Source organism: Haemorhous mexicanus, chromosome 29, assembly GCF_027477595.1.
Source record: "Haemorhous mexicanus isolate bHaeMex1 chromosome 29, bHaeMex1.pri, whole genome shotgun sequence".
NCBI classification, from domain to species: Eukaryota; Metazoa; Chordata; class Aves; order Passeriformes; family Fringillidae; genus Haemorhous; species Haemorhous mexicanus.
Genome location: NC_082369.1, coordinates 3,464,285 through 3,484,964, shown reverse-complemented (window position 1 = coordinate 3,484,964; position 20,680 = coordinate 3,464,285). Strand labels below are relative to the sequence as shown.

General features: G+C 55.2%; 1 protein-coding gene across 1 annotated transcript in view; it reads right to left on the bottom strand.

Annotated features, from left to right (window-relative positions):
* The window catches only part of ADAMTS10 (ADAM metallopeptidase with thrombospondin type 1 motif 10), a 73,770-nt gene extending 56,218 nt beyond the window's left edge, over positions 1-17,552 (bottom strand). The window contains exons 1-2 of the mRNA XM_059869854.1: positions 17,217-17,552; positions 97-407 (exon numbers count right to left, since the gene is read on the bottom strand). Of these exons, the coding sequence (XP_059725837.1) occupies positions 97-184 (88 nt within the window). The 5' untranslated portion in view covers positions 185-407; positions 17,217-17,552. The remainder of the gene's footprint in view (positions 1-96; positions 408-17,216) is intronic.
* Positions 17,553-20,680: the final 3,128 nt, after the last annotated feature.

Below are 20,680 nucleotides of genomic sequence, written 5' to 3'. Positions count from 1 at the left end.
CCCATCCCATCCCATCCCATCCCATCCCATCCCATCCCATCCCATCCCATCCCATCCCATCCCATCCCATCCCATCCCATCCCGTCCCATCCCTACCTTGTGACTGGAAGGGGAAGCCGGGGAAGGTGCCCCCGGCCAGGCCGAGGGTGACGGTCCAGGTGAGGAGCCTCCAGGCTGTGGCCATGGTCAGCGCCGCTCGTGTCGGAGCAGGGAGATCTGTGCCGGCTGGGAGGGCGCTGTCCCCACATGTCTCTCCCTCGGCCACCCCTTATGTCCAGAGAGGAGTCCCGGGTCCCTCCGCAGGCATCCTCGGCCGCTCCGTGCTCTCCCGAGGCCGGCGGGGGTGGGCAGTGCCAGGCCAGCACCGCGGGGTCAGCACGGGCTCGTCCCCAGCCCCGGCATCGCCCCTGCGGGGGAGAGGGGGATGAGCAAAGGGATGGAGAAGGACTCGAGGTGGGCAGGGGGATGAGGAAAGCGGCGTGGTGGAGAAGCCAGGAGTGGGATGGGAGGAGAGGAAAAGAGGAGAAAAGGATGGGAAGGGTTTGAGGATGGATTAATCCCATCAGTTCTGCACTCCCCGGGGTTCTCCCAGCTGGTACCTGCGGAAAGGAGCTCAGGATCAATGGGAATCCTTTATCCTGTGGCAGCACCCTCTGGGAAGAGCAGCCCCAAGAGTGCCCAGGGTCACCTGATCCCTTAAAGAGAGCAGGAAATAACGGCACTGGCAGGGGGGTGGCAAGCAGCAACCCAGAAATCCTCTCTGAGGCTTCCCTGGATTTCAAACACACTTTAAGGGCTGTCACTGCACTGAGGGAAGAGCATGTGCTCTCAAAGTGTACTGGCTGAACCAAAAAAAGTAATGGAAAACAAAGAACCATTCAGGGAACTCACCCTCAACTCCATTCACAAATGGATCCCAAGATTCCAATCGCATTTGTTCTTTAAAACTCTCTGCTAATTGCTCTGCTGAAAGATTCCTGGCTTGCAGAGAATTTCCACTCAGTCTGAGGCGATTACATCAAACTCGAATCGAGCTGGGGACTTGCACAAAGCCTGTGGGGTTTTCTTCTTGCCCACCCACTCCATGAGTACGGGAGGAGTGCAGCACATCCCAGAAAACCCCAAATATCCCAGCGGTGACACTGCAGGGCATGACCCACCGGCCAAACCCAAACCTCCCTGCAGGGGTGGCAGACAAAGACCTGCAGCAGAGGGGCAGATCCCACGGGCTGGAGCAGGGCTGGGAAAGGCAGGATGAGCTCCCGGGAAAGGAGGGATGAGCTCCTGGAACGGCAGGATGAGGTCCCCAGGACTAGCTCCTGGAAAAGGCAGCATGAGATCCCAGGAATGGCGGGATGAGCTCCTTGGGGATGAGGTCCCAGGAAAGACAGGATGAACTCCCAGGGAATGGCGGGATGAGGTCCTGGAAAAAAGATGGGATGAGCTCCTCATGAAACGGGGAGCCTCCCCCCATGAATGGCGGGATGAACTCCCTGGGAAAGGCAGGATGAGCTCCCCAGGAATGGCAGGATGAACTCCCGGGAACGGTGGGATGAGCTCCCTGGGAAAGGAGGGATGAGCTCCCCAGAATGAGCTCCCCAGGAACATGGGATGAGCTCCCGAGCATGAGAAGAGGCTGGAGATGAGAGGAGGGTGCTCTTTGCAAAGGTGTCAGCTGCCAAGGCCTGTGTGTGGTCCTCATCCAGTAAGGAAACGCTTAACCCTCACCTTGCTGTGCTCTGGGCTGGTTTGAACAGCCCAGGGCAGGGGAGCTGGGTCCTCCTGGGATCTGCCCCGCTCCCCTCCATGTCCTTATGGGAATCTGAATCCCTGAAAGTGAATTTCTGCTCCTGTTTTCCCATCTTTACTGTGCCATGAATGGTATTTGTGCTGCAGGAGTGACACCCGGCACAGCCCAGAGGTGGTGTAGGGGAGGCACAAAGGGAAATCTAGGAGATTATTCCTGCCCCAAATTTATCTTGGAAGTCACAGAATGGTTTGGGTTGGGAAGGACCTTAAAGCTCATCCCATCTCATTCCACAGGGGCAGGGACACCTTCCACAAGTCCAGGGTGCTCCAAGCCCCATCCAACCTGGCCTGGGACACTTCCAGAGATCCGGGGGCAGCCACAGCTGCTCTGGGCAACCTCACAGGGAAGGATTTATTTCTAAAATCTCATCTAAATCTCCCTCCTCCAGCTTAAAGCCATTAACCTAAATTAATGCTTTTTCCCCCTACTAGGCAGAAACAGTGGGAGATGAAACACTCAGCTTTAAACACAATTCAGAGTTGCATAACTTTAAGATTTTTCACTGCTTATTTACAGTTTAGAATGGCCAAAGATCCTCAGTGAGGCCTCGGCCTGGACTCCCCAGTCCCATCTGGGGCCACTTGCCAGGTTTTCCTCTGCAAAGTCCAGACACAACACGAGGTGGCCTCCAAAACTGAGCATCCTGTGAGTGGCCCTGAGAATAGAGGGGCAGCTCCCACCTTGGGCTGCTCCTTTTCCCTGGGAAAGGTAAGGAGAATCAGGGAGTGGGGGGAAGAGGATTGGGGCAGGAATTCTGCCCCGTTCCACCCCCAAAAGAGGATGCTGAGATCCGGTGACAACATCCCCCGTGGTGCCACCCCCAGGCTGTGGCACAGTGAGGGCACAGCCAGGGCCAGGAAAGGCACCTGGGGGCTGCTCTGTGCCTGCTCCAGCTGTGGGAATTGGACTGGAAAAGGGAGAAGTTGAAAGCAAAGCCCTCTCCTAAATCAGCATTTTTCAGCGTGTCCCAAAGCTCACGATTCCAGCTTTTCAATCCTGTCACAGCTCCAAAACCCACGGAGCCCAGCTAAAGTGTATTTTCTCCTGGGCTTCACATGACTGATTTCCCCTGTTTTCCAGCTGTCAAACCCTTTTCCTCCAGGCTTTCCGTCCTCCCCCCTCCTCTCCCTGACCCTCCCCGTGTCCCCCCCTGCCCTTCCCGGCCGCTCAGCATCCCCCGGAACTGCGGCCGGGAAGCAGCCCCGGCGCCAGGAGCCCGCAGCCTTGACCTTGGGGGAAGGAGACGCGCTGGGAGCAGCACAAGGCAGGAATTACAGCTGCAAAATTCCTGCGGGCCGGGCTGGGGGAAGGGCCCGGCTGCGATCCCTCCCTGCAGGCAGCGGGGAAAACACGGCCCCTTCCCGGCGGGGCTTCATTCCCAAAGCCCGAGGAGCAGGAGGAGCACCTGGAGGAAGGTGTTCTCCCCATGGGTGAATCCTGCTCTTCTCCCCATGGGTGCATCAGGCTCCAAGGAGCACCTGAAAGAAGGTGTTCTCCTCATAGGTGGATCCAGCTCTGAGAAGCAGGAGAAACACCTAGAGGAAGGTGCTCTCCTCACAGGTGGATCCTGCTCCTCTCCCCATGGGTGGATCAAGCTCCAATGAGCAGGAAGAGCAGGAGGAAGGTGTTCTCCTCACAGGTGAATCCTTCTCCTGTCCTCATGGGTGGATCCAGCTCCGAGGAGCACCCAGAGGAAGGTGCTCTCCTCACAGGTGGATCCTGCTCCTATGGGTGGATCAGGCTCTAGGGAGCAGGAGGAGCACCTGGAGGAAGGTTCTCTCCCCACGGGTGGATCAGGCTCCAAGGAGCACCTGAAAAAAGGTGTTCTCCTCATAGGTGGATCCAGCTCTGAGAAGCAGGAGAAACACCTAGAGGAAGGTGCTCTCCTCACAGGTGGATCCTGCTCCTCTCCCCATGGGTGGATCAAGCTCCAATGAGCAGGAAGAGCAGGAGGAAGGTGTTCTCCTCACAGGTGAATCCTTCTCCTGTCCTCATGGGTGGATCCAGCTCCGAGGAGCACCCAGAGGAAGGTGCTCTCCTCACAGGTGGATCCTGCTCCTATGGGTGGATCAGGCTCTAGGGAGCAGGAGGAGCACCTGGAGGAAGGTTCTCTCCCCACGGGTGGATCAGGCTCCAAGGAGCACCTGAAAAAAGGTGTTCTCCTCACAGGTGGATCCAGCTCTGAGGAGCAGGAGAAACACCTAGAGGAAGGTCTTCTCCTCACAGGTGGATCCTGCTCCTATGGGTGGTTCAGGCTCTAAGGAGCAGGAGGAGCACCTAGAGGAAGGTTCTCTCCCCATGGGTGGATCCAGCTCTGAGGAGCACCTGGAGCACCTGGAGCACCTGGAGGAAGGTGTCCTCCTCACAGCTGAACCTTGCACCTCTCCCCATGGGTGGATCCAGCTCCGAGGAGCAGGAGTAGCACCCAGAGGAATGTGTTCTCCTCACAGGTGGATCCAGCTCCGAGGAGTAGAAGGAGCACCCGGAGGAAGGACCAGGAGTCGGAGGAACTCTGGTGCTTCCACCCCTACCAAGTTTTCCATAAGCTCGCTTTGCAGCTCGCAGGACGATCCCGAGGATCGCGGAGCCCCGGCGGGACACGGGGGTGCCACGGGCCGGGCTGGGACAGCTCGGGGACAGCTCGGGGACACGGCGTGACCTCTCCGGTCTCGTGCCTCCCTCGCTTGGGCCGCTTCCGATCTGCTCCTTCCCAAGGAATTCGTTGTCCTTGGCAGGCTCGGCTCGGGCTGACGCTCCCGGCTGCCGGTGCCAAGGGTGGCTTTGGCCGCGTGAACCCGAGCGACACCGGGGGACAACGCCACCACAGCGGCCAGCTCACCTCCTGCCACCCCGAACAGCGCCGGGAAGGACGGGGCTGGGACAGGGGGTGACATTCCAGCTGGGATGAAGCGAGAAGAGCAGAAGGAGCGGGGCAGATGAGAGCTGCTCGCAGCTGCAGACAGAACTCCCCGGCTGCTGGGCCGGCTCCAGCAGCGCAGGGGAAGGTAATAGGAAGCAGATGGGCGATGCTCGGGGCCAAGAGGAAGGTTCAAGGTGCCTCCTAGTGCAGGGAAGAGGAATTTAACTGCTTTTAAAGATGCAGGGCCCGGCAGCTTCCAGGTTTCTCATCCAACTTTTGCAAATTATGAGCTCAGGTGTCCTTTTCCTTTTTTTTTTTTTTTTTTTTTTTTTTTTTTCCTTCTGAGGGAGAAATAAATACAAACACAGATTTCTGCTTCCAACTTGCTCCGGGGGGGAGGAAATACTTTCAGTGCACCCCCTGCCAGGCCTTCCACTGACATCTTTCAGACATGGGAGAACTGGGAGCAGTGGAGAAGTGAGAGCAGCACCTCAGTGGGAGCACAGGGAAGAGTGGGAAAGCAGTGGGAAAACAGTAGGAGAGCAGTGGGAAAACAGTGGGAAAACAGTGGGAGCAGGACCCCACAGCTGCACCACCCCAACAGCATTTCTGGGCTGTGTTATTTTAAGGAATGAAAGCCTCAAGGATCTTTTATTCTTGTGTAAACTGGGGAATTGACACCACCCTATAACCACACTGGAGTTATTGGGGTTATCATGGTGCCACATCTCACAGCTTGGTCCCTTTTGGCCCCAGGTGCCCCCTGACCCTTCCAAGGGGCTGCTCAGCCCCACAGCAGCCCTGGCAGCCCCTACAAACAGCACCACAGGGCTTTCTGCTCCTCCAGCTGCTCCAGCCTGGGAGTTGTTCCACCAGGTCAAAGTTTATCTCTGGGGGAAGAGCTGTGAGCCCCAGGCTGGCCCCAAGGGCCTCATTTTCCATGGAAATGGAAATTCTAGGGAAATGGAAAGGAAATAGTCCTGCAGAGGACTGGCATTTGGGCTCAGGGCTGTGCCAGGGCAGCGAGGGCGCTTGGCAGCAGCAGCAGGAGGTTTTTTAGGCTTTCCCACCACCCACAGGGGTCCCCTGCTACCCACGATGGGCTCTCTCCTGCTGCTGGGCTCCCAGCTGCCCTCCAGGACACACAACAGCCCCTGAGTGCCTGTAGCTCCTGGGTGCTGCTCCTACAGTCACCTGAAGAACAGTGCCTCTGTCACCTGCCATCACTGCTCCATGGAGGTGACACCTCAGGTTTGAGCTTTCCTATTTTTCAGACTCTGTGCTGCTTTAGTGGGTGGGTCTGGGCTTCACATCAGGGGATGGTGAGCTCTGTGCACAGAGCAGGGAGACAAAACAATTCCTGCTCCAGCTGGGCACCAAGGACAAATGATCCAAATCTCAGCCCAAGAGCACAAACCCCGTGGGCTGGAGAGAGAAAAACAAGCAGGGTGGGACTGGGTGGGCTGGGGCTGGAATGGGACAATGAACTGCAAGGAGCAAATGGGGCAAAGCTGATCCCAGGGAGAGACCCTGTGCCCTGGTGTCCATTTTGGGCCCATTTTGGTCCATCTTGGGTGCAGCCCTGGCTGGGCTCTTGTGCTGCCCAGGGTGGGTCCATTGAGGCCTCCTAATAAATCCCTGCTTTATTAATTAACTCTGCCTAGTCTTTGTTCTAGGCCAGCCTTCACAAGGGATCAGAGGGCCACAGGTTTTTGCTGTAAAGCCTCAGCTGGAATCAACTTTCACCCTTCCAGTGAAGATATTTTTCCTCATATCCAATCTGAACATCTCCTGGGGCAATTTGAGGCTGTGTCCTACTGCTTGTTCCCTGGGAGCAGAGCTCAACCCCCCTGGCTGTCCCCTCCTGTCAGGGAGTTCTGCAGAGCCACGAGGTCCTGCCCGAGCCTCCTTTTCTCCAGCTGAGCCCCTTTCCAGCTCCCTCAGCCTCTCCTGGTGCTCTAGAATTATTAAATCAAAGATCATGGAACATCCTGAGTGGGAAGGGACCCTCAGGGATGATCAGCCCAGCCCCTGTCCCTGCACAGCCACCCCAACACCCCCACCCTGAGCAGCCCTGAGAGCTCCTGGAGCTCTGGCAGCCTTGGGACCATTCCCTGGGGAGCCTGGGCATTGCCCAGCACCCTCGGGGGGAAGAACCTTGCCCTGAGCTCCATGCCAAGCCCTGGCCCAGCTCCAGCCCTTCCTGGCCTCCTGTCCCTCTCCCAGAGCTCAGCCCCTGGCCCTGTGCCTCCCCTGGGGAGGAGCTGCAGCCCCCCAGGAGCCTCCCCTCAGTCTCCTGTGCTCCAGCTGAAGGAGCCAAGTGCCCTCAGCTGCTCCTCAGCCCCTTCCCAGCTCCGTGTCCCTCCTTTGGGCACTCTCCACCAGCTTTGGATCCTTCTGATCTTGTAGTGCCCAAAGTGCCCCCAGCACTGGAGGTGAGGCTGCCCCAGGGCAGAGCAGAGTGGGACAATCCCTCCCTGGCCCAACCAGCAATGTCCAAACCCTTCTCATCATCCCTCCATTGCTGCTCCTCCTCACCCTCTCTCTGCACCCCCAGGGCCTGGCAGGGGCAGGTCCCTCGCAGCTGCTGCTGCATTTCTGTATTTTCTGGGGGGGTCTCAGCCCCTGCACTCCCCGGGGCTCCGGGTGTTCCCTGCCTGCTCGGGCACCTCCCAGCTCCCAGCTGGCAGCTCCGGGCAGGTCCCTGCACGTTGCCGGGGATGGAACACACAGCCCCACTCCCCCCTCAGGCTGCTCCTCTCGGCACAGGCTGAGCACGTGGGGGATGCAAAACTGTCCCAGAGACCTCCCTGGCTCCCAGCAGGAGAACGTCCTGAGAGTCCCGACAAAATATTTGGCCGGGCTGCCAAGTGGAAAACATGCTGAGCTGCAGATGGCAGAAATCTCCCCGCAGTCATCTTGCCAGCATGACAGGACTTCCACTGGGAAGTCATTTCTCAGCTCTAGGGCAGCACTAGGGGTTAAACCCACAGAAATCTGTATTTTTGCTGCCAGGAGCATCTGAAAACTGCGAGAAAATGGTTAAAGTCCCAGGTCTGCAGAACACAGAATAAGAACTTGAGCCATAATCTGCTTTGCTGCTCCAAGTGTGGCCTCCCTGAGGCCACGGCGAGTGAGGAATTAGAAACACGGAGTTATCCCTGTTCCCAGAACACTGCAGCCTCCAGCCCCGGGGTGGCTCCTGCCTGCACAGCCACCCTTTGGCTGCCCTGCAACCCCTCTGCTCACCCCTGCCACCAGTCCCAGCTGGTGCAATGCCAACTCAGCCTGTCCCTTCCCTGCTGACCCCCTCGGGGCTGGGAGGGGGCCCGGGATGCTCAGTGCAGCCCCTCTCCTTTCCAGGGCTGATTCACCTCCCCCAGAGAGCTGTTCTTAGCACACCCCAGTGACTGCGGGTCCCATTTCAGCTTCCCAGGAGGGGAGGTGCTGTTTTCACACCGTTAAAATCAGATCCAGCCCCATCCAAAGGTGCTCCCCAGCAATGTGGGAAATGCAGACCCACACTGCCAGCGGGACCCTGAGAGCTGAGGGCTCTGAGCTGAGTCTCTGTGTTGTGGTGTGATGTCGTGGTTTGCCTCAGATACCCCGGGTTCCTCCCTGATAATTCCCTCCCAGGGTGTCAGTCACCTCTCCTTTTCCTTCCCTGACCCCTCCCAACACTGTCAATCCTGGAATTCCAGAAGGGCTCCAGTGATTGGCAGATTCAAAGGATGCCCTCTACCCCCGGGGGGCATTGGGCCATCCAGGTGTCCTTTGTCCCTTGAGACCTCCCCTCCTGTACCTGGCTGGTGGCTCCCTGCCCCTTCCCTGCCCCTCTCCCCGGGGTTAAAAGGAGCAGCACCCACGCGGGTCAGGAGTTCTGCTGGAGCTGGGGCTGGGTTCAGAGGCTGTGGGCCAGAACAAAGCTCTGGATCCAAACCCTCCATCAGAACCGACTCCTTCCCTTCCCCATCGCCCTAAAGCTTCTCCACAGAGGGAAACCCGAGGAGCAGGCCCTGATACAGGGGGAAGCTCCATCCCACCACCACCAGAGCTTCTGCAGGCCTGGACTTGTCCCCACGTGCCCAGCTGCAGCTCCCAGCCAGCCCAAAGTGTCTGTGGGTGAAACACCACACACCCATGGCCAAAAGTGTCTGTGGGGTGAAACACCACACACCCAGCCAGCCCAAAAGTGTCTCTGGGGTGAAACACCACACATCCATGGCCAGAAGTGTCTCTGGGGTGAAACACCACACATCCATGGCCAAAAGTGTCTCTGGGGTGAAACACCACACACCCAGCCAGCCCAAAAGTGTCTGTGGGGTGAAACACCACACACCCAGCCATGGCCCAAAGTGTCTGTGGGGTGAAACACCACACACCCAGCCATGGCCAAAAGTGTCTCTGGCTGAAACACCACACAGCCATGGCCAAAAGTGTCTCTGGGGTGAAACACCACACACCCATAGCCAGAAGTGTCTCTGGGGTGAAACACCACAGTGCTGCTGTTTGGTTCAGCAGCAGGGCCAGACAAGCTCAGGCACGTCCTGTCCCGCTGTGTTGGTAATATTCCAATATCTCTGTCCCCCTGCCAGCACCCCGGTGCCAGCCTGGGTGCCAGGGGCACACTCTCCCTGCCTTTGGAGAATCAGATCCCTCTTCCAGGCTCTCCGTGGTGCTCCACAGCCGGCCCTGCTGCGCTCTGGCCGGGCACACCCTGCATCCCTTTGTACAGCAGCTTCACGGGGCTTTGGGCTCACTCCAGCACTGTGTGTGGGAGGAGGGTTGGTTGGTTGTTTTTTGGTTTTTTTTTTTTCAAAAACACGATAATTATTTTACAGTCAAATCTATTCAGTGCAGTCCTGGTGAGGAAAGGGCTGAACCCCCCTCCTTGCTCCTCTCCAAAATCTTTAATTTTGCCAGCAAAGGGGCAAAGGGAGCTTGTGCCAAAGCCAGGGCAGGGGGAGGAGAGCTGGGAGCAGCGACCTCGCTCTGACACCGCCTGCTTGGCTCTCTGGAAATCCTATCCCTGCGTTACATAAGGACCTGGCCCTATCTGGAACGCCGGGGTCATTGCACTTCTCCAAGTGTGGTAAAATGCTCGGAGGTCCTCAGCAGGAAAGCGGGAGGGAAGTGCCAGCTCGGATCCTGCTCGGGACGGGGAGCTGGGCCCGGGGCAGGGCTGGAGCTGCCAGAGCAGTGCCACAATTCCAGCCCGGGGGAAGGTGGGCACCGAGAGTCCCAGCGCTCCCATCCCGGGACTCCTCCTGCTTTCGGGAGAGGACTCCACCAGGCAGGTCCACTCTCAGACGGGACTTATGCAATAGTTTGGAGCCTCTCCATGTGACCCAGACTTGCTGGCGCTCTGCCACCGCTCTCCTCGCTGGCTGCAGCCAGGCACAGAGCGGCGGGATTAGAGAGAGGCCGGGCAGTCATTAACGGCGTGCCAGTCATTAACAACGGCGGCGTGCCAGTCATTAACGGCGTGTTAGTCATTAACGGAGCGCCAGTCATTAACGGAGTGCATCCCCCACCACACAGGGACACTCATGTCTCATGAATGAAGGGACACTCGTGTCACCCACACGCACCCAGGGCACAGCAGCAGCTGCTTGGGTGCAAGGGGATGGGGATGGGTGGAGTTTTAATGTGGATTAAACACTATTTGCACATGGATACACGTTATCTGCATGTGATAACACGTTATCTGCATGAGGGTACACGTTATCTGCATGGGGATAGATGTTATCTGTGCATGGATAACACGTCATCTCCATGATGGTGGAATAAATCTTATGGACTCAATCAGGGAATAAATCTAATGGAATAGATCTCATGGCATAGGTCATGGAATAGATCTTATCTGCATGGGCACAGACATTATCTGAGCATAGATACATGTTATCTGCTTGTGATAACGTGTTATCAGCATGAGGATACACACACTGTCTGCATGGAATAGATCTCATGGAATAGGTCATGGAATAGATCTTATCTGCATGGGCACAGACATTATCTGAGCATAGATACATGTTATCTGCTTGTGATAACGTGTTATCAGCATGAGGATACACACACTGTCTGCATGGAATAGATCTTTACTGCATGGGCACAGACATTATCTGGGCATGGATACTCATTATCTTCATGTGATAATGTGTTACCAGCATGAAGATACATGCTATCTGCATGGAAATACACATTACCTGTGTGGGGATAGATGTTATCTGCACATGGATACACGTTGATAACTCTTTGTCTGCACACACTACCTGCAGACAGGCCTGGTGCCCACCCACCCTGTGCCCTGCCATCCATGGAATACAGATATTCCATGCAAAAATGCCATTTTTATACCCTACATCTCCGTGGCCACCTCTGCCCCCATGAAATGCTCCCTCTGTGTGGGGTTCAGCACAGCCAGGACAGAATCCAGACCTCCTGGGCCTGTGCACAGGCAGCTCTCCCTGTGCTCCTGCTGCTCCTCCCGGCACGGAGCAGCACCAGGGCTCTGCCAGGAAAGGGCTCCGGGAAAGGCCGGGCATGCTCACACCTCGGAGCGGGCAGGGAAGCAGAGCCAGACCCTGCCACCTCCATCCCGGCAGGGCTGGTTCTCAACTCCATCCCAGCACGGCTGGTTCATCCCCATCCCGGCAGGGCTGGCTCCTCTCCATCCCAGCAGGGCTGGTTCATCTCCATCCCGGCAGGGCTGGTTCATCCCCATCCCGGCAGGGCTAGCTCCTCTCCATCCCGGCAGGGCTGGTTCATCTCCATTCCGGCACTGCCAGCTCTTCTCCACCCCGGCAGGGCTGGCTCCTCTCTCCATCTCGGCAGGGTTGGCTCATCCCTATCCCGGCAGGGCTGGCTCATCCCCATCCTAGCAGGGCTGGCTCCTCTTTCATCCCGGCAGGGCTGGCTCCTCTTTCATCCCGGCAGGGCTGGTTCATCTCCATCCCGGCACGGCTGGTTCATCTCCATCCTGGCTCTGCTAGTTCATCTCCATCCTGGCAGGGTGGCAGGGCTGGCTTCTCTCTCCATTCCAGCAGGGCTGGTTCAATTTCATCCCAGCAGGGCTGGTTCTCATCTCCATCCCGGCAGGGCGGCAGGGCTGGCTCTCATCCCCATCCCGGCAGGGCTGGTTCATCTCCATCCCGGCACTGCTGGCTCCTCTCTCCATCCTGGCACTGCTGGCTCCTCTCTCCATCCCGGCACTGCTGGCTCCTCTCTCCATCCTGGCACTGCTAGCTCCTCTCTCCATCCTGGCAGGGCTGGCTCCTCTCTCCATCCCGGCAGGGCTGGCTCCTCTCTCCATCCTGGCACTGCTAGCTCCTCTCTCCATCCTGGCAGGGCTGGCTCCTCTCTCCATCCCGGCACTGCTGGCTCCTCTCTCCATCCTGGCACTGCTAGCTCCTCTCTCCATCCTGGCAGGGCTGGCTCTCATCCCCATCCCGGCACTGCTGGCTCCTCTCTCCATCCTGGCAGGGCTGGCTCTCATCCCCATCCCGGCGGCGCTGGCTCCTCTCTCCATCCCGGCGGCGCTGGCTCTCATCCCCATCCCGGCAGGGCTGGCTCCTCTCTCCATCCCGGCGGCGCTGGCTCCCGCAGCTCCCTTCCAGCCGTGCCGGTGCTTACACAACCCAGCCCCGCAGGGCGCCGAGCCCTGGGCTTGCATTGAGACAAACACCCTCGTGTGCCAGCAGCGAGCTGGGCTCACCTGCATAACCAGCCCGGCCCTCTCCAGGAGGGAGCTGCTGCGTGCTGTGAGCCCCAGCTGAGGCAGGGTTATGTGGTTGGTGCAGCTCCAGCTCCCAAGCAGCTGTCACAGCTCTCACACCGAGTGTCACACCCGAAATTTGGCTCTTTGTCAGTCAGGCTGTAGGACAGGGCCATACACCAGCCACAGAATGGTTTGGGTGAGAAGAGATCTCAAAGCTCATCTAGTTCCATTCCCCTGCCATGGCAGACACACCTTTCACTGCCCCAGGCTGCTCCCAGCCCTGTCCAGCCTGGCCTTGGGCACTGCCAGGGATCCAGGGGCAGCCCCAGCTGCTCTGGGCACCCTGGGCCAGGGCCTGCCCACCCTGCCAGGGAACAAAGGCATGTCTGATTATCAGGCTGGACATGCTACAGGGGAGGGCACAGTCCCCCTACAGCCCCTGTCACCAAATGCCACACCTTGTGCACACACAGTCTCAGGCTGGAGCTGGAGAGACAGGAGAACTCTGCTGAGCTTCCCAAAAAAAGTCTCTGAGGTGACTCCTGCTGCCCAGCAGAGCTGGGAGAAGCATGAGGGACCTGCAGGGCTCAGCAGCTCCTTCTGTCACTGTCACAGCACAGCCTCATCCAGCACTGCCCCAGCAATGGCCCAGTCCTGCCCAGGGGGGTGGATCCACAGCACGGCCCAGCTCCAGCTCCCCTCCAGCTGAGCTGTCCTGTCAGGCTGAATTAAAGAATAAGTGAGGTTGGAAGGGACACGAGGAGGCCTCTGGTCCCATCCTACCCTCAGAACTGAGTTCCCTCTGTGTCAGATCAGGACCTCACAGCCCAGCCTGTCCAGAGGGGCACAGGAGGAAATGCAGGGAGCTGAGAGTGGGACCCTAAAGCAGCAAAGCCGGTTTGGACCTGCCTGTGCCCCCAGGAAACCAGAACCAGTCAGAGAAGGGATGACACAGGGGAAGTGTCCTTCCAGAGCAGGGCAAACCAGGGAGGGATTTGGTGACAGCCAAGGTGACAGTGGGTGCAAGGCCATGGGATCATCCCCAGGGCAGTGGCCATGGCAGTGGCACCCACAGACCCCAGGACAGGTCACCCTGATACCCTGGGTTTAAGTTTTTCTGTTCTGTTTTGGTGTGCAGTTTTTAGCTTTATATTAAGGATATATATAGGACATATATATACATATCCTATAACCTATATATATAATATATGCATACATATATCCTATATCCTCTCTATATATCTTATATATATCCTCTATATATATCTCTTCTATCATATATATGTATCTATATCTATATATCCTATATCCTATATATCTCCTATCTATATCCTATCTATAGGATATATATATGTAGGATATAGGATTTATACTGGGATCTTTTCACAGGCTGGTGAGGACAAAACAATCCTGCTCCAGCTGGACTCAAGGACAGTCCCTCCAAACTTCAGGCCCAAAGCACAAACAACGTGAAAAGAGAAGGGCAGGCAAGCAAGGAGGATGAAACTTCATCATTTGAAGTTGTTAATTGGACAATTAACTCCTCTATGCAAATGGACTAAAACTTATAAAAATGTGAGATCTCGTGGCCAAGCCCTTTTTGGTTCCATCCTGGAGCCATCTGGGCAGAGCCACGGCTGTGGCTGTGGCACTGCCAGGGTGTGGCCTTGGAAGGCACTGCAATAAATATCCACTTATTCCTCTGAACTCCCTCTAGCCTCTGTTGCAGCTCCTCAAGGCATCACCCCCGTGCCAGGGGAGCCCTGCAGGAGCAGGGATGCCTCCTGTGGATGGAGCCTTGCAGAACACTTCAGCTGTGGGATCCTTCCAGCCCTTACAGACCTGCAGGTTGTGTCCAGGCTCTGGCTCCTCAGGAGCTCCAGAAGATCTGCTGGGCAGAAATTTTGGGCCCTTTTCCCCTCCCTCAGGGAAATGTAGCCCAGATGCTGCTCTTTCCTCCACAGCCAGGGCATGAAGAGTCCCTAACCCGACAGGACTGACTCATCCTCTGCATTTACATTTCGGTCAAAGCCACTTCCCACCAAGGGCACAAATCCCACAGGAGGAGGCCAGGACTTCACCTGCCAGTTTAGCTCATTTGGGACCAACATTTAGGAGTGTTGGAGTTCAGAAAGATTTGCAGGACTTCACAGGATTAGATTAATTTTAAGTAATTTTTCCTTTTAAATTAAGCTATGATGTAAGAGTAGGAAACACAATATTGATAATGGGTGATAAACAGAAGAGTAAAGCTGTGGCTGTCCCATGCCTGGCAGTGCCCAAGGCCAGGCTGGACAGGGCTTGGAGCAATCTGGGACAGTGGAAGGTGTCCCTGCCCATGGCAGGGGCGGGACTGGATGAGCTTTAAGGTTCCTTCCAACCCAAACCATTCCATGATTCCATGAAAGACTCTGAGTAGTCAGACATGGAATATCCCAAGCATTTCCCAGCCTGGGAGGATGCAGAAGGTGAGAGAGGAGCAGCAATGGAGCAGCTGGATGGAGACTCTGCACTGATGTTGCTCCACTGAAGTCAGACAGAGCTAAAATATTCCAGCAGTTTCCCAGTGGAGACTCCCAACACTTCAGCTGCCTGCAGACTTCCTTGAAGGCCCTCACAGTAACCAAGATGGGAAAGCTGGCTTGGATGGTGTCCCTTTAAACCTCCCTCAGTGTTGGAAAACAGGGATGCATCCAGGCTGGTGGTTTTCCATCTGTCTCTCTCCCACATGGGATCCAACCTGCTCACAGATTCCTGGGAAATGTTTGTAACTCCTCGCCCTGCAAACATTTCCTACAGTGGTGGGGTCAGGCAAAGACCTCTCTGCCTTGGGTGTCTTCAGCTCCTCTGAGCTGGCATCACCCAGCCAAGTGTTGCTGAAAACGTGACGGGTTTGGTCCCAATCCTGTTTGTTTCAAGCTCATCTTGTGTTAACCCAAGATCGAGGCAGGGCAGGACGTGACAAACACATCCTGCACTGCTCCCAGCTCAGAAGGAATTCATTGCTGGAAACTTGGCAAGAAAAGTGGGGTTTGGAGTCGGGGGTTTCAGATAAGCTGGAGATAAGGGAATCACCCTGTGCTGAGGACCCTCCATGGAGCTGCTCCTCGGGGAAGAGGAGCCCAGGCTGCCCCTGCACCAGGATTCCATGGAATGGTGCGAACAGCAGCTCCTCCCCAGCAGTCCCTGGGTGGCCCGGAGCCACGGGTGATAAGAGAGCCTCTCATGTTTCAGGTTGGAGGAACAGACACTGTTTATGCTGAGCAGCACCACCTTCCTCCCCTCGGGGCTCCTCTTCAGCCTCTCGGCGGCTGCTCAGGCCCGGCTTATCGGGGCCTCCCGGTGCCAAAGGAAACAGCTCAGCCCCCCCAGCCTCATCCGGGCAGAGCTGATTTGCAGGAGATGACAGCACCTTTCCCATTCCCCGCGTGGGGAATGCGGCTGGAGCCGCCCCAGAGAGGCGCCGGGAGGTTTTTGGGATGTCGGGAGGAGGAGGGGAGCACAGGGTGCTGCCCTGGGGCGAAGCAGGAACAGTGGGAGGCTGAGGATGGAGCAACTGGAGCACTCAGCACGTTCCATATATGGAGAAACTTCGGGAACAACCTCCCCAGGACTGCGGGGAGCCGCACGGATGGAGGCAAGGCTGGTCCCAGCTCGGGGAACATCCCGGCGCTGGGAATCACCTGGGTGTCCCACAGAACGATTCCCCTTCCACTTTGGGGAACAAAGGCTCCCCAAACCCTCCCTGCCATGCCCAGCATCCCGCCCTGGCACCACTGGGTGCTGCTAAGGAGGATCAAACCCAGCACGACCAGAACCAGAGCTCTGCTGGTCTCCAGCCCCGGGGATGTTGGCAGGGATGGCAGCAGGAACACAAATGCCCCCTGAGCTTTGCATCTCTGCCACAAAAAAGTCCCCAAAAATGGGCCTCGCTGTGAAATTTTACATTTACCTGCCCCCAGCACCGCTCCACACTTCCCTCTTGGTTGGTTCTTCCCCTCTGGAAGATATTTGCCAAGGTTATTTTATAAACTCCTTTCTATTTATAGCCCAGCTCCTTCAGCTCTAATGAGATAATCTTCTGGCATCTCACCACTACTAATATTTACTTTGATGTTTAAAAAAACATCTTCTGAGGGATTGATTTAAAAAAAAAAATAATAAAAAACCACCTCTAAAGCATAATCAAAGCAAAGAAAGAACTGAGCAGAGCAGTGGGGCCGAGCTCCTGGGGATGCACACGGAGTCAGTGACACTGCAACTTTTTCAGGGCAGACTCTTTATAATCCTCTGAGCACATCAGGAGGGAGAGAGGCATTGGCAGCTCCTGAAGATGGAGAGAGAGACAGGGAAAGAGGGAGAGGGAGCGCGGGCTGTGTTTATTCTCAGGAATGAAGGCAGCAAGGAACGTTTCATTCTGCAGCAGGGCTTGGAGCTGCTGCTCTCTGTAATTGAGAGCTTGGCCCCGGGCAGCTCAGCAGAGCAGATTTGGGGTTTAGAGAGGCAAACATTCCATCCTGGGGTTAATACAATTAAAAAGAGGGGCTGGGGGAGGCGAGGGAGGCAGCAGCAGAGCCCAGCTCCGGCTGCCTGCAGCCACTTTGAAACACAAGCCTGCGTTTTTATGGAAACTCTGAATGTTGGAGAAGGGTGAACATGGTTTTCATTCTCATAAATGTTTTTCCAGCATGCAAGGCTCTCCGGGCTCATTCCTTCTCCAGGGAGACGGTTCTGATTTCAAAGAACATTCGCATTCCCTCCACCCCAGACCACCCCACTCCAACCTCAAAGAGTCTCCTCTGGAAAAATTATTTTAAAGAGCGTTTTACCTTTTCGAGTGCTTTCCCTTCTTTCTTCTTTTTTTTTTTTTTTCCCTTTTTAATTCCTTCAGCTTCTCTTTTTTTTTTTTTTCCTCTTCTTTTTCCCAGCAGCAGCCAAAAGCTCCTCTCTCCCCCTCAGCCCTGCGTGTGTCAGAAAGTTTCCAGGCTGAGGGTTTGTGTCGCCTTCCTTAAGAAACTTCTTCTGTCAGACCCAGGCAGAGCTGGAGTTGGAGGCTTTGCTAAAAAGTCTCCTTTCAGGAAGTGAGGAGTAATAAGAGAGCGGCTCGGAGGCAGCACATGGATAGGGGCTGCTCGAGAGAGGAAAAAAAAAAAAAAAAAAAAAGAAGGGAGAAGAAAAAAAAAAAAAAAAAAACTTTGCTCAGGAATTTTGCCAGGATTATCCAAAAGAAAAAAAAAAAGAAAAAAAAAAAAGAAAGAAAATCCCCAAAGCCACAAGGCTGGAAAAGTCCCGCCCTGGCTGCTGACATCAGTGCAGAAGGCAGGTCTTGGCTGAAGCGGTATAAAACTACTCAGCCTTTCTGCGGAGGAGCAGGGAGGGAGCTCGGGGCAGCCCTGGAGGCGATGCTGGGGCTCCCCTGTGGATCAAACATCGCAGGAAAAGCCAGAAGGGACAGAGGCCGTGCTGGCAGTGGCACACAAAGCAGATCAAACCAACCTGCCTTGGGTTTGGTTCGATGGTTTTTTCCCCCCAACAACAAACAACAAACCCATCGCGCATTTTAACTGGAGCTTTTTAACCAATGCTGTTAAAAACTCAGGGAGAGTGTGAGGAAATGGCCTGAAAGGCTCACAGCGATGGCAGGGACTGGCTGTGAGTCGAAAAAAAGCCCTCAAGGACTCGCCAGTGTTTTCAGCAGTCCCTTCCCTCTGCAGTTACATCATTCCTGCCCCGCTGGCTGCGGGGATCGCGGCGCTCTCCTGCCCGTGCCACCGTGCAGGGTCCCACCGAGGACAATCCCCCTCCCGAGCAAAGGGAATAACCAGAATAACCAAACTCTGCCTTTTCCAAACAACCCCCTCGCAGGACACCTCCACAATAAAAGGCAGGAGCTCATTTCCTCCTTCCTTCTGAAGGCGGCTCTGGGATTTCAAAGCTGAATTTGTGAGCCTTGGTGGAGGGAGAATTACCTGGCAGGGCTGCAAACGCTGGAAAAATGAGCCTGTTCCGAGCTGCCCTTGCCTGGGAAGAGAGAGGGGCCCTGGGGAAGGACACAGGGGAAGGAGGGAAGCACCAGGGTGAGGATGGACCCCCAGGCTGAGCCCTCGGTGGGGACAGAGCGAGCCCAAAACCACCCTGGAGGTGCTTTTCATTCCAGGAGGGTTTGAATGAAGAGTTAAGGGGTGAAAAGTTGCCAGGGGGACACGTAACATATAAAAAAAATATTTTATATCTATACACACACACACATAAATATATATATATACACACACATACATACATGAATACATGTATATATATACATGCACATACACATATATACACATATATATTAAAATAGAAACCAAATATATATTAAGTATTAAATAAAATAGAAATTTAAATATATAGTAAATACATATATTAACTCTTATATTAAAATATGCTAAAATGCAAAAATAAATTTCTATATTAAATACTAAATTAAATTAAACATAAATATATATTAAATAAGTGAATTACATAGTATATTAAATATAGATTAAAACATATTTTATATGTATTAAAGCGAACTCCCTGAACCTGAGACCCCAGGAGGGGATTGCAGGGAGGCAGTCCTGGGAGAGCAGGACAGGATTTCCATCCCTGGGCAGTTGGTGAGGATGCCAAGTGCAGGACAGCCCTGGCAGCCTCGTGTCCTGCCCTGACCCTTGCAGGCACAGCCAGTGCCAAAGCCACGGGACACAGCCCTGGGCAGCCAGAGCTCCTGGCCACGGTCCCTGGTGCCACCCAGGCTGCCCCAGCAGCCACCAGACCATGAGATGGGCATGCAGAAAGAAAAAAGCCTCAAAGGCCTGGCCAGCCCCATGTCCTGATGGCATGCTGGCTAAAAAAAAAAAAAAAAAAAAAGGATGAAGGAAAAAGCAAGAAGCTGTGGTATTTTTGTGGTGGATACCCCTAAATCCTCTGCTGTAAGCAAAGCAGGATGAACCTGACCCGGAGCTGGACCAGCCCTAATTCATGTCCTGCCATAAATTTGTTTAAAACATTTTTGGAGCCCTCTGAATTCCCCTGCTATCAGCAAAGCAGGATGAACCTGGCCGGAGCTGGACCAGCCCTAATTCATGTTCTGCCATAAATTCGTTTTTTGGAGCCCTCTGAACTCCCCTCCAGGGATGGAGCAGCAGCAGGAGGTGCCCAGGAGGGACCTCCTGAGTCCCCCTGAGCTGCCTGGAAGGTTTGCTGACCCAAATATCCCAGAAAAACCAGGGAAAACATCCTTTGCTCCCAGGAGGAGCTGGCTGAGGGTGGGAGATCACAGCCCCCAGCTCCACTCCAGCCACTCTCCCTGTGCAGACTGGGAAGGGCTGGCTCTGCACTGGAAAAAAGAGTTCAAAAGGGACTGGGATTGATTGCTGGGCTGGATTTTGGGCCAGTTCCCTGGCTGGGTGGACAGAGTGGTTTCCTTCCTCCCCAGGCCACGCTGGCCATTGTCTGAGCCCCCAGAGCACACCCAGAAAAGAGCAACTGAACAAAATATTTGGGGTTTAATTGAATGGTGCTGCTGCTGGCCAAGGAAAAATTAATTGCTGCAAGTGTGGCCTGGTGCCATTCCAGGGGTGTTCTGTCTGCTGGGGCTTGTCTCAAACACACTCAGTGTGGAATAAACAGGGATGGAGGGGCAGATTTCCTTCCCCAGAGAGTGGCTCTGTCCTGCCAGACCCTTTGGAAAACTCGTTTTTCCCTGATTCCCAGGGTTTCCAGTCCCTCCTAGGTGGTAAATACAGAGTCAGACACTCCTACCTTACACAGCAAACACCCCCAGCCCTGTACCCCAACCCAGCAGTGCTCTGAGCACCCTCAGGTTTGTACCAGACCAGCTCCAAAAATGGGCTTTACTCCAGTCCTGACCTGTCTCTGAGGAGGGGATGGAGCAGCACCACCTGACAAGCCAAGACCTCCATCCCCTGCACAAATCCTGGAAAACAGGGAATGACCAGAGGCTCACAGCAAAGAGGAGGTGGTGATAAATGGTGCAAAGAATAGAAATTTTCAGTCCCTTAGATTGCTAGAAAGTTTATTTTTCAGATTGGTTCAGTATCAGAAAAATCTGATACCTGAAAAATCTGAAAATCTGCCTGAAAAAATGATTTTATGGGGCAACTAACCCCCCCCATTAAATCTCCAAAATCACCCGGCTGCTTCCTCTCCCTAGGATGAGGAGAGGAGGCTGAATTTGCAGCAGAGATTTGAAATCCTCGCAGTGCGGGGGGATGGAGAGCAGCCGGGAGCAGCCCGGTGTCACTGCACCCTC